The 13,293-nt window shown below is 36.8% G+C and overlaps 1 protein-coding gene across 1 annotated transcript in view; it reads right to left on the bottom strand.

The window, feature by feature from the left end:
* The window catches only part of LOC103808763 (receptor-type tyrosine-protein phosphatase delta-like), a gene marked incomplete at both ends in the record, with an annotated part of 60,814 nt that overhangs the window by 46,747 nt on the left and 774 nt on the right, over positions 1-13,293 (bottom strand). The window contains 2 exons of the mRNA XM_009081567.1: positions 2,183-2,295; positions 10,406-10,566. Of these exons, the coding sequence (XP_009079815.1) occupies positions 2,183-2,295; positions 10,406-10,566 (274 nt within the window). The remainder of the gene's footprint in view (positions 1-2,182; positions 2,296-10,405; positions 10,567-13,293) is intronic.

Raw genomic sequence — 13,293 nt, 5'->3', positions numbered from 1 at the left:
CCCTCATGTACCAGCAGTCTTAGGGATCCAGGGAACTAGAGGCTTGTCAATCTGACCTCAGTGCCACAGAAGGTCATTGTGCAGATCATCCTGACATCCTGGCTTGTATCAGAAATAGTGCGGTTAGCGGGTCTAGTTTGGAAATCATGCCACTGTACTTGGCACTGGTGAGGCTGCATCTTGAATTCTGCTTCTGTTCTGGACTCCTCATCCTATGAAAGACATTGAGGTGCTGGTGTATGTCCAGATAAGGGAAACAAAGCTGGTGAATGGTCTAGACCACAAGTCTTATGAGCAGTGGCTGAAGGAGCTAGCATTGTTTAGACTGGAGAAAAGGAGGCTCGGGGGGGACCTTATTATTCTGTACAACTACCTCAAAGGAAGTTACAGCAAGGTGGGGGTCAGTCTCTTCTCCCAGGCAAGAAGTGATAGAAGAAGGGAAAACAGCATCAAGTTGCACCAGGGTAGGTTCAGATTGGATATCAGGAAAAATCTCTTCACTGAAGGGGTCATCAGGCATTGGAACAGGCTGCTCAGGAAAGTGGTGGAATCACCGGACCTGGAGTGTTCAAAAGATGTGTGGATGTGGCACTTTGGGACATGGTTTATTGTTGAACGTGGTGGTACTTGGTTAATGCCTGGACTCAATGATCGCTTCCAACCAAAATGATTCTATGATTCTATTAAGCCATTCACTCAATATGTAACTGTACACAAATAATGACTTGTTTTAGGCATAAGCTAGACTTTAAGAACCATTCTTTTTCTTCTGATGTTTCAAAGACTTGCATGCATACCTCCAGCTCTGTAAAAACCTTTAAAACTTTGTATGAAAGTGTTGAATAACAGATGAAAACTTTACTTAGGAATGATGAGCCTACATTAAGATTGCAGTCTCAGAAGGACAATTGTGAATAAAAACTTTTCAATCATTTCCATTTTCTGCACTTAAATTCATACTGCAGAGAGGTCTCAGAGCATGTCAATGAGATTCCCACACTGAGATGAAACTAAACTAGAAGAAACACACCAAATTTGCCCCTGCTACTAAGAACATTCGGTGTACTAGAACAGACTGAAAAATGAGGGCTGGGGTAAAACTCCAGCCTGTTTCTTTTTTGATTCTGCCACATGCATGCAGTGTGGGGCTTTAGCCATGTGCATTGCTCTGCAGATCCACTCCTGCTAAGGCAACATTATCTTAATAAAGTAACTGTTTAGAAGATCAGAAATTATATTTGCAAGTTCAGCTATCCCTTTAGTAGTATTTAGTACGTCAGCTTCTGCAGTGAATCTCTCAGCATCTCAAGCACATAATTTCCTGATTTTATGGGCTTGAATTCACTATTTTTTGTACTTCATGTACTAAGTTTGATGAACACAAAGCTCATGAAAATTCAGCACATAATTAGCATCAGAGTGGGACTGTGTGCAAACATATTGTAATAGAAAACAAGTCTACTGGAGTACAACATGATCAAAGTAAAGCCAATCTGAGAAAAAAAAATCGACTCCTAAAAAGCTGGTAAAAAATCAATACTATTTTAAGTACTTCTCTCCTGGTGTTTCTTGACAATCAGACTCAACAGCTTTAAGAAAACAATGCTTAATTAAAAAAAATTTTAATAAAACATTTGGGAGCATGTTGCTTCTATGCTCAGAACTACTGACATGTTAATATCCTTCTTGACCATAACATAGAGTCTTATTTTCAAAGACCAGACCATTTATCTAGTTACTATTTCTTTACTGTATTGTACATTCCAGTGAAACTCACAGTGAATTTAATAGATTACCCCATAATGCAGTAGATAGGAAGGAAGCTTATTTACAAAGAAGTGGCTGTAAGAATATTGTTAGTAAATAAAGGGATGTACATTTCCCAATAATCTTTTCTAGCATTGTTACGTTTAACTTGGAATTTCAGCACACAAAACACATCCATACAGCATATGTGACTTTGGGCCCTTCTTTACAGGACTTCAATTTTGTATCATGCAGAACTTTTCCTTAAATAAAGAAATTACAGAATTATTTCCAAAGCTAACAAAGAACGATATTGAGCAAAACCTCATAAGCTATCAAAACATATTTTTCTAAACAATCAATCTTTCTTTTCTGTAAGGCACCACTAGTCAGCCTGAGATCACGGAGCTCTCAGTGATGTAGTATCGTCTCTTACCCGGAGTTTGAAAGTTAAGGCGTCGCAGCTCCACTGGATCCGTGGGATGGTGAGAGGGAACCTCCTTGCTGTTGGGTATGCTGCTCTTTCTAGAGTCAGATTCAGCCCTCTTCCTGCATGGGGAAAATGAACAGACATAAACATAAGACAGATGAGTTAGCTTAGCAAAGGTTCCTGAGTATTTAATCATTATATTTTAAAGGTGAGAAGTTTTTTTTCTGAGCGACTACTTGATCCAGTGCAAAGGTAAAATAATTACGGTGGGTAGGGTACCTACAATTTGTGATGGCAAAATGAACCTGAATATAGTAATGTCAGAGACAAAAGAGCTGCATTCTGCTCTAGACTGATCCTCCAGAACACCATTCTGGCCACCCAAATGCATTACTATTAAAAGTTTTCTCACTAAACTTGCAAAAATTCACACTATTCTCTATTTTAGAAGCTATCTAGCTATACCTTCATTAAAACGTAGTCAACTCTTGAGCATGTAATCAGAAATTAACAGCCCAGCTTATTATCATTAAATATTTCATACATATAGCTCTGCATTGTTATAAAAAATAAATTCCACTTTTTTGATATTTCTCATATGGCAGAGAACAGTACAGAAGACACTTATCCCAGAAGACACCTATTAATTTCGTAGGAAACAAGACTTTGCTCTGTTTCCTCTCATCTCTGTCAGAGCTGAACTACACATGCTTCATGTGTCTGATGACACCTACATACATTCAAGGTTCCTATTCTGTATGAATATTTTTAATCAAAATAAGACTTTCACTGCAATTATGATGCTCCTGCCAATCTGTCCACAACAGAAGGAAGGAAGGAAGGAAGGAAGGAAGGAAGGAAGGAAGGAAGGAAGGAAGGAAGGAAGGAAGGAAGGAAGGAAGGAAGGAAGGAAGGAAGGAAGGAAGGAAGGAAGGAAGGAAGGAAGGAAGGAAGGAAGGAAGGAAGGAAGGAAGGAAGGAAGGAAGGAAGGAAGGAAAAGAAAGAGAATGAAAGAGAAAGAAAGAGAATGAAAGAGAAAGAAAGAGAATGAAAGAGAAAGAAAGAGAATGAAAGAGAAAGAAAGAGAATGAAAGAGAAAGAAAGAGAATGAAAGAGAAAGAAAGAGAAAGAAACTTGCATGTTTCCTTTTCACTAGAGAGAAGTAGAGTTCGTGTTCTAACTCTGACTTTTCTGGTAAAATGGATTCCAATCATTTGTGTGTATCATTTCTGATGTAAAACATGGAGAAGCAGTTAGATGAAGAGAATCTACCACACTGCATTTTTATACAGCAAGTGGAATGCTTCTCCACTAGTCCTCTCTGGGCTCCTGAATGACAACACAAACTGGCTGATATTCCTTATGTAATATAAAAGGAAGAAGCAAACAGAGGAAGAGTTACTTTGTGAAAACAGAAATGAGATGATTTAAAATTTGATGATAGCAAAATCTTTTCCAGGTGCCCAATATACTACTTTGGCATGACACCTTTTTCTTTTTTTTCTGCTTTAATTGAATCACAATGTTACAATGCTAAATCTTTTATTCCACTGGACTCCATTCTTAAAAATGGTCTGGTTGATTTCTTGATGGTTTTAAAAGGATGAAAACCTGGTGAAATACAGCAAGATTTCAAAGACTATGCAAACAAGCCAAACAGCAATACTGTTGCAGAAATTCTGTGAAAGTCACTAGTCCTATGATTTTATTGAAATATGTAAAAACGTTTTACTGTAAAAACACTCCATCTGTTTTCTGGTAAATACCTTAACACATGTATTAACTTCTCTTCAGTGAAGTGCTAAAAATTTAGATCTGATTCTTCTGGTTTTACTCATTTTTTAAACAAAATTATTATGGATAAACTCAGTTGAAATTCCTTTAAATTTTGAAGACCACAAACTCCTACCACAGTAGCATAATGCCCTAGTGCTCTTTCTTTTTATGTAAAGGTGTGTGATGTAACTTTCAAGAAGTCTTTTAATCTATATTTCCCTCTTCTTAGGTTTATGAGTCTTAAGTCTTCTTAAGACTCTGGAACTGACCAGAGACAAACTTCATTTACCTTTTTTCCACATGCAAGTCAGTACTGGGCAGCATAATTTCATATTAATCTACTGAAAGCACTAAAATCTCTTCTAATCATGGATCTGAATATTTTGAATACTTACAGGATAACAGAATGGTTTAGTACTTATTCTCAGGATCATTCTGGAGGGTTTTTTTATCTTTCCAGCCTATACAAGGCATCACAATTCTTTCAGGTTATGGAATGATTTTGAGAAAGGCAGGGAAAACAAATCCACAAACAAGATCACCATATCATTTTGGCTTGTAGAACTCTAAGTTGTCACTGAATCTATGTGTATGGAGCATTACAGAGAGGCAGTGCAGCTAACACTTTGACTACAACCATGCATTTCCTTCAAGAACTTTGATAACTGAAACCACCCACTAATTCAACTTCACTATAACACAAACAAAGCAAAATGTACATTGTATATCTCTGGTACCTCTTGAAAATGTACCTCATGAGGACACAAAAAAAGGCAGTGAGCCTTTGCTGCTTTTATGACATTGATTTTCAGTGCTGTACATAACACAGCAAATCATACAGTTGCCCTCATATTGATGGATTACTATCCACATTCACTTAAGACTGACAGATGGTTTGTCTTACATCATTATCATGCTAACTTTTTTTTTCCCCTTTTTTTTCTCCTTTTCTGTATTAAATGAAGAGTGATTACTTTTCATTTCTCACCTGTCAGGTTTACTGCTCCATTTTAATGCAGCAAAGAGGGGAGAAAAGGTGAAATGTTAGTTGACCAGCAGCACAGAGGATAAGCATGAAAACAGGAGATATAAGAAATGCTGACTTACAGTAAAGATATATAACTAAACCAAACTAAGAAATGACACTGCATCAAAATTTTTAATGCTTGGGAATCACAGAATAAATGAAGGACAAAAGGTCAAGTCCAAAGTGAATCTTCTGCTAAGAAATACATTTCTCTTAGACACTATCTGCAAAGAAATGAGACTTCAAATTTTAGCTAGTGAGATAATGAAGAATTGGTATTTAATTTGAGCTATCAAAGTAATGTTAACATGACATTGAAAAGTTACATCTCACTAAGATGTAGTTCCGTCTTACATTTTAGAGAGAAGAGAGATGAGTGGGGAGGGAGGAGAGGAAAAATGGAAGCAGAGGGCAGAGTAGAATGGGAAGGAGAGAAAGGGATAAGCAGAGGGGGAGAAAGGCAAGTGAAGAAGGTTAAATACATGAGACACATATGACTTGCAGTAAATTTAAAAGAAGAATAAAAATAAATGAAACCTTTTAAAACTATATTACAAAGGCAGGCGATAACAAGAAATTTTTACCGTACCCTGGAAAGTAAGGTAAGCATAAACCTTTTTCCAACAAACTATTATGCACTTTTTTAGATTTAGAAAGAATATCACATACTAGGTGTCCATAGTGATCTGTATAGACCTGTAGTAATTTGTGATCTATAAAGATCAGGTAAACAGGGAAAATAATTTATTACCTCCTACCAACAATTTACTGTATACACACACTGCAAATACAGTGTTTGTCCTTCAGCCTGTCTGTTGATTATATTAAACAGGGGCTTTACAAACTTTAAATAGTTGTAGGTTGCAATGACCAGATTACATACATGTTATGAAAAAGTCTTTATAAGAACTCTTCATCATCGCTTAAGACTCCTTGATTTTCATTTTTGGCCTTATTTTTAACATTTGGGATTTTTTTTTGCCTTAGAAGCATGTTTCTTCTTACAGATCAAGATTGAGCAGGTGACCAGCAGGTCAAGGGAAGTGAATTCTGCACCCCAACTCCACGATGGTGAGACCCTACCTGGAGTGCTGCGTCCAGCTCTGGGTTTGTCAGAAAAGGAGACATGGACCTGTTGGAGTGGGTCCAGAGAAGGGCCACAAAAATGATCGGAGGGATTGAACACTTAAACATTCTGTGAGGAAAGGCTTAGAGAACTTGGGTTTTTAAGCCTGGAGAAGAGAAGGCTTCAGTGAGACTTTCCAGTACTTAAAGGGACCTTATAAGAAAGATGGGAACAGACTAGTTAGGAGAGCCTGTAATGACAGGACAAAGCGTAATGGCTTTAAAATAAAACAGGGTAGATACAGACCAACTAGAAGGAGGGAATTTTTTATGATGAGGGGTGAGAAAACACTGGCACAGGTTTCCCAGAGAGGTGGTGGAGGCCCAATCCCTGGATACATTCAAGGTCCTGTTGGACAGGGCTCTGAGCAACCTGACCTGGTTGAAGAAGCCCCTGCTCACTGCAAGGGTTGGACCAGATGACCTTTAAAGGTCCCTTCCAACCCAAACTATTCTATGATTCTATGATGCTGTGATTCAGAATGCCAAAGTTCACTGTATCAAGATTCAAGCTTAGGCTCCAGTCTTCTGAACCAAATCAAAAAACTACACCTTATAAAAGCAAATACCACAGTCTACCAGGATGGCTTTAACTTCTCTTCCTTACTAATTGAAAGTTCTAAAACGAGGAACATTTTGCTCATCAACAGTGGGAGACTGAAATTAGAGACTATGTAATTTATTAAAAACTAAAAGGAATAGCCACATAAAGTCAAATGTCCAAATAAAAAACCCCAAACCAATGAGATGACGGAATGCTTCATGAGGACATGCAGTCTTCTTTCTTGTTTGTCCATTTCTGAGATACACTGAACAAGTTCTGGAGTTCTTTAACATTCACTAACTGGGTTCCTAATCACCCAAATCCTATGTAATTGAACATGTTTCACACACATAAAATTGATTTAAAAGGATTCACTGTAGGTTTGCCAAAGATGCTTGCTGCAGCAAGGCAGTGCTTTATCAAAACCAACTCAAAATATAAACTGTGACTCAAACAGCCCTCATAATTAGGCATTTCCTCTAAGGTATGCACCATCTCTCTAGCTAAGTAAGTGTTAGCCTTTGAGATTTTGGATATCAATCTTATTATGCTCTTAATATAGGCCATGTCTGAATGAGCAAAAAATTTATTTTTTTGAGGACAAGAAAATGACCAAAAAGAAAGTGAGATTTATTTCATTTACTTGGATCTTAAAATTTGATTGTCTCTATTTAAATCCAATAGATTGAAAGATCTGCTCCAAAATAAGTGTCTCCCTTCACTATGACTGCAGGACGGTATCACTACTGCAAGGACACAGAACACTGAACTGGTTATCGGCCAAGTCACTTCCATTTGCCAAGACATCACCTCCAGAAAGGCAAGAAATTCAGCAGTAACCCAGGAAAAAATAATTTTTACTTTGAGGACAGTTGAACAGTGTAACAGGATGCCCAGAAAGCTTATGGAGTTTCTATTCTTGGCTGTACTGAAATTTGCCTGGACATGCCTCTGAGCAAACTGCTGTAGTTGGTCATGCTCTGAGCAGGACTGGGATGAGGCAATTTTCAGAGGTGTGACACTTTGGTTCCATGAATCCGTGAGGTCTTCTGAACACAGTACATTAATCGGCCTCAGCTGTTTGGGCTATTATATCGCTACTATATCCAATGACCAAAAAGGTACTATTCACTTATGTTACCCATCTATTCTACTGCAATGGCCTTTGGACTATATTCTAATATATGATCCAAAAACCTTTCTATGGAATATCTTTGCTTTCAGACTTTAAGAAAAGCAAATGCAGAGGCAATAACCTTTACAAAGGCTTACCAGCAAATAATCAAGAGGTCAGACACGCACTCCTTTTCTTTGCGATAGGTAACTATACTTCAAACCAACACGTGCAACTTAGCCACCCTATCTCTGATAGTGTAGCTTCAAGAAGGGCAAGACTTCTACCCATAAAATGAGTCTTTTAGAAACTGCAGTCACTGTTTCCCAGTGATTGAAATTAAAATGTAGAAGTAGTACTGTATATCATGAGCTTAGTGGTCCAAGTCTGTTCATAAAGGCTTCTATGGACAAAGGGAATTAAGCATAGTTGACCTTTATTTGAGTTGCCACCCTTTGAACTTCAAAAAACAAGGCGATTTCTCAGTTGTTCTATTCACACTGCACATCCTTCAACAACATCCTCTTTCTAATATTTTTTGCATGTATGTTCATGTATTAGACTGATGCCCTCTATCCTTTGCTTTCTTCTCTATCATACTTGCTGCACTTGTTGCCTAATATATTCTAGAAATATATTTGTAAAATTTCCTGGATGTATGGAGATTTCTTGTTTTCCTCTTGTTTTTGTTTGTATATTTTTCTATCCAACTCCTGCAGCCACAGTAAATCCTTTTAACCCCAAAATTAAATTTCACTGCTTTCTCCAAGCAGTATGCTAAATATCTCTACTGTCTTGTCTAGTTATTGCTTTTCCACAGTCACCAAGTCTATCAAAACCTAGCAGTTAGCTTTCATCCAGGTTGCATACTCTTGAAAAAAATATCCACTCACATATTACTTTTCTACAGAAGTGAAAAGCACATAGAGGACCAGAGGCTAGTAAAACTGCAGTCATAATTTCTCAGAGGTGATTTGCCAAAGCAGTGCAGCTTAACAAATTAGAGTAAATAGCTGAAAACAGAAAAATAAATAAATACATATGGACATTTGCCTGAACAGTTCAAGTACAAGTAATAAATAACAGATGGAAAATATGTCCCCTATTTTCAGTGAATGACAAACTCTTTACACTACTGATGACCAAATTTTACCTGCTCATTTGCAGAATTTGCCTATGTTTATTTTTTTGCTAATAGATTTGAAGATTGCTATTATGGTTCCATAAATGTAATCAGTATTTCCAGAAGCAGTTGCACATCTGCTTTATATGCTATTGTTTGGATTTGTTTTGTAGTATGGGGGAGATTTACTTTTAATACTTCAAAATAAACAGAAGAAAGGAATATTTCACTTTTAGCAAATCTCTAATTACCAGTTTCTGAAGCAACAGGTTCCCTGGCTGCTAATCAGTTAGATCGTCTGAGATACTATGTACGAATAGAAACCTTCCGGAGACATAGTATTTGCAAGCAACAGACCATGTGTTATGCTGCTGCATGATTACAGCCTTAAAACATTCTATAAATGTATATCAGTTTGGAATCCAAAGCCAAAGCTAACTGTGGACTGGTTATCTACTGATGAACAGAGAAGTCTTTTCCATAACCTGAAGCCACTTCTCCATGTGTAACTTCAGAGGTATTTGACTGGAGACACTAAGGGTGAGAAAAGAACACACGCTGGCAGAATTTAAATATTTATATGCAGGTGATAGCATCATAGCCATTAGTTTTAGAAGACATAATCCATTTAATGAAATTATTCCTAGTGCACCACCTCCCCAGAAGTTTGCAGCATCTTTATAGTATTTCCCAGTTACACTTTATCGACACATTCCAAAAAAGTATTAGGAACAAAATCTGAATATTAAAATACACTTTTTGAGTTTGATTCATTGGTTTTGACTTAGTATCTTGACCTCTGTGAACTCAATTTACACTGTAAAAGGCTGCTATATATAAATTAAAGCATCATACACAGTTTTCATTGAGCATGTTGTAAGGCAGAGGGAAGTCCTTTGTGTAATAGAAAACCTACATCTGTGTCAGAGACAGTGAAGGAAGAGTAAGTGAAATTTGATCTCATTGCAAGATTAGTAGCAAACAGCTGTTTGATGTCTCTTTAATCTCTTAGTTCAGAACTTCAAACTCACATAGATACACTGCCAAATTGAGGACAACTGTCAAAAGTAAAAACTCATATTACTTGAGTGGAGATGAATATCACATTTTACATCAATCTGAATGCAACCCCTAATGTATTACTATTATACATCTAAAAATCAGTTTTAAAAAAGTCAAATGTGCAAATTCCATACATATTTATAAGAAAGCACATATTTATTTTCTTTGCATACAAATGTATACAAATGTATGCAAAGTGGAAAAAAACATTTAAATGCAGAAGTGTTAATGAAGTGTCATCAGCAGAAATATGTACCCACATACCTGTAATTACTGGAAACTTTCAGTCAAAAATTGCTGCAGTGTTCTAAAAACCATTAGTAAATACTGAAATATCCTGAAGCAATGAGATCAGGGCAATCCATTTTTGTAGCACAAAAAAGTATAGTGTGGAACAGTATTCCAAAATGATCAATATATCAGGAAGTTATATACCTAGAACTGAAAGATAAACCTACCTTTTATAAAGAAGTATAGCAATAACAATACAGATGATAAACACCACTGCAAGAACTGGCCCAACAACCCAAATCAAGCCTTCTTCCTCATCTGTAATTGGTTGGGGATCAAGATCCATTGACACAACAGGATCAGAATACGGGCTGGTTGCATACATGGTCTATAAAAAAAAAATAATCTTACTTAATCATGAAAGAGTGCATTTAAAATGCTAACTATTCTATATCTAAAATAAATGTATAGAAGAAAACGATGCAATAAGCACAGCAAAGTGGAAATGCTGTTTTTTTTGAAGTCAGGCAATATATAAACTTACAAATGGAAAAGTGTGTTTTTACTACTACCTTTAGTTTGTATTCTACATATTAGCAGTGATCTGCAAACAAATGACATAACAGAACACTGAAAATTAGCAGAGAATGAGAAAATGAACTGTCAGGACACCAAGGAATATAATCCACCAGTAACTTATTTTTGGGTTTCATATTGTCTTAACACTATTTCTTCCTGCATGATATGAAATGGTTCTTCTGACAGAATGAGTACTATAGGTGAAATTGACGGGGACTGAATGTAAGAGGTTCCCAGGAAAGGGTCTCATGGCAATAGTACAGTGCATTTTGACCAGTCAAAACTGTCTGACAGAGTATACTTAAAGAAGGTGGAGACAACTCGAATTTAAGACAGAAAAACAGGGGAAGTCACTGTAGAATACAAAGGGAACTTAAACACACAGTCTTTTATAGGGACAAAACTAGAACTATAAACCAACAGAGACTGTTGATAATCTTTGCCTTACTGGATGATGTAAAGTCATCTGGCCTACGAATAGACCTGTGATAAGAAAATATTTTTTATTTTATTCTGCTCTGAATGGAGATGTGTGATCTATGGCTGAGTGCAGAGTTAAAGCTACAGACAGGAGAGGCTGCGGAACACGCCTGCTAAAAATGGATCACGTATAGAACTCTGAGTTACAGTGAAGTCAGAAGTGCAGAATCGTTTGTACATATTTCTTGTCTTTGCTGGAGTATCTCCATGAGCACTAAACTAGGATTTGAACTACAGCTCTTGCAAACAACTTAAAAACTTCATCCAGTAGCAGATCAGGAACGTCAGCTAAGATAGAATAAGATAACTGGGAGAAGAGATTAGCTTCCATTTACCATGTTTGCACTGTATTTTGAAAGATGCCCTAAGCCAGGACAAGTGTTATCAAAGGAGACATGCTTTTTTACACTTCATTTGGCCTTGTTTTGGGCTCTGGGCTACAACAGTGTCTGGGTTTGAGATAGGATTAAGTCTGGCAAAGCTGAGGCACTTAGGCTAGCTGGTACTGACCTAGCATCCATGCCTACAATCTCCAGCTGTGTTATGGTCTTTTATTAAACCTGGCACCAAATGTTTTAAATCTGTGATTGTTGTTTGGAAATTGGCAAGTCTCCATGTTCCACTCCTGAAACACCCAAGCTGATTGACTAGTTTTCCCCAGCTTCAGTATTATCGGGACAGGAAAGAAAGACCATTTCTACAGGAAGAAACTCTTTGTACTTAGCATCTTCCTTTGGAAGAAGGAAGCAAAAATGCCTTGCAAAAGACATAGAGGGTCTCGAGGGTTACAGTAAAACACACTGAGGGTAACAGTATATGCACTTACTACCTTTTCTCCAGTAAACAGGATTTTGCTTTTAATTTTCAACGTACCTGTATTAATGACTAATTCAAACAAATGTATTATTTTGCCAAATTGATCTTATTTTTGACATCCTCTTGGTAACATGCTTAACATATTTACAGATTTTAATAATAAGTTATCTCAGCTTCCATTTTAGTAAGCTAAATGAATTCAGACCTTCCCATGCCATCTTTTAATTCAAGTTCTCCATTCTACCAACTGACAGAGAAATTCTGTGTTCTCTGAAGGAGAGCACTTACTCACAAAATGTAATATTCAAATATGAGGAAAAACATCCCTTGCAAGTTACAACACATACACCAGTAGAATCTATAGTCCTAGAAGCAAAACAGATATATTGAGAGAGGCATCAATGGAGCACCGGGAGTTGAGCCTCAGTAACCCTTACAAACTCTTCACACTCTGTGACTGCCTTATGCTGCTCAATCATATAAATGTTTCAGATGGCACACTAAACCAGGTATTATCCATACTGTAAGTTTAGTAATGCCTTCTGAAATCTTCAAGAGTAGGACTGTAGCTAGATTTTGCCATACGAGCCTTTTCAGCTGTCAATTTCCAAACCTATTTCTTCCAGCTTTTTCATCCAGATTTCTCACTAACAAGGCAATAAATTTAGGTAACTGACAAGAAATTATGTATTAACATTAAAAAAACTAAGAAACTGTACTTTGCATTGAAAAGAAAAATTTTAGTACAGGTAATTTCTGACATACAGATTTATGGCCACCTGACCTTATAGTCACAAGCTTTCTATGTTTTCCAGTCTGAACCTTTCTGATGCAACACCTTCAGAATTCTGTGTCTATGCAGCCACTGTCAAAAAGTGACCTTTTGATTTATGTTAAGAGTTTTCAGGAGGCACTTAGTTTTATTTTCAAATGAAGCTCTGCATCCAGAAGTGGAACTACTTCCTCATTGTGTTTAAGTAGGCAAATTCCATTGACACCAAGAAAGCAACAGTAAGCGTTACATATTTCGACTAGAACTCAGAGTATTGGTGTTGTTGCTTCAAGTGGTTGAACTTGCAAATGTACCTGTCAGGTTTAGTTACCAATTAGAAAGATACCATATTACACACTGTATGGTAAAATGTTAACGTGTATCGCAACTCCTTTCAACAGTCCTATTTCTGTCTTTTTTTTTTTTTTTTTAAAATATACTACATGTAGTAGGTTAACTCATGCATAA

This window comes from Acanthisitta chloris, unplaced genomic scaffold (assembly GCF_000695815.1).
Source record: "Acanthisitta chloris isolate BGI_N310 unplaced genomic scaffold, ASM69581v1 scaffold4369, whole genome shotgun sequence".
Lineage (NCBI taxonomy): Eukaryota > Metazoa > Chordata > Aves > Passeriformes > Acanthisittidae > Acanthisitta > Acanthisitta chloris.
This window is presented reverse-complemented; position numbering and strand designations above follow the sequence as displayed.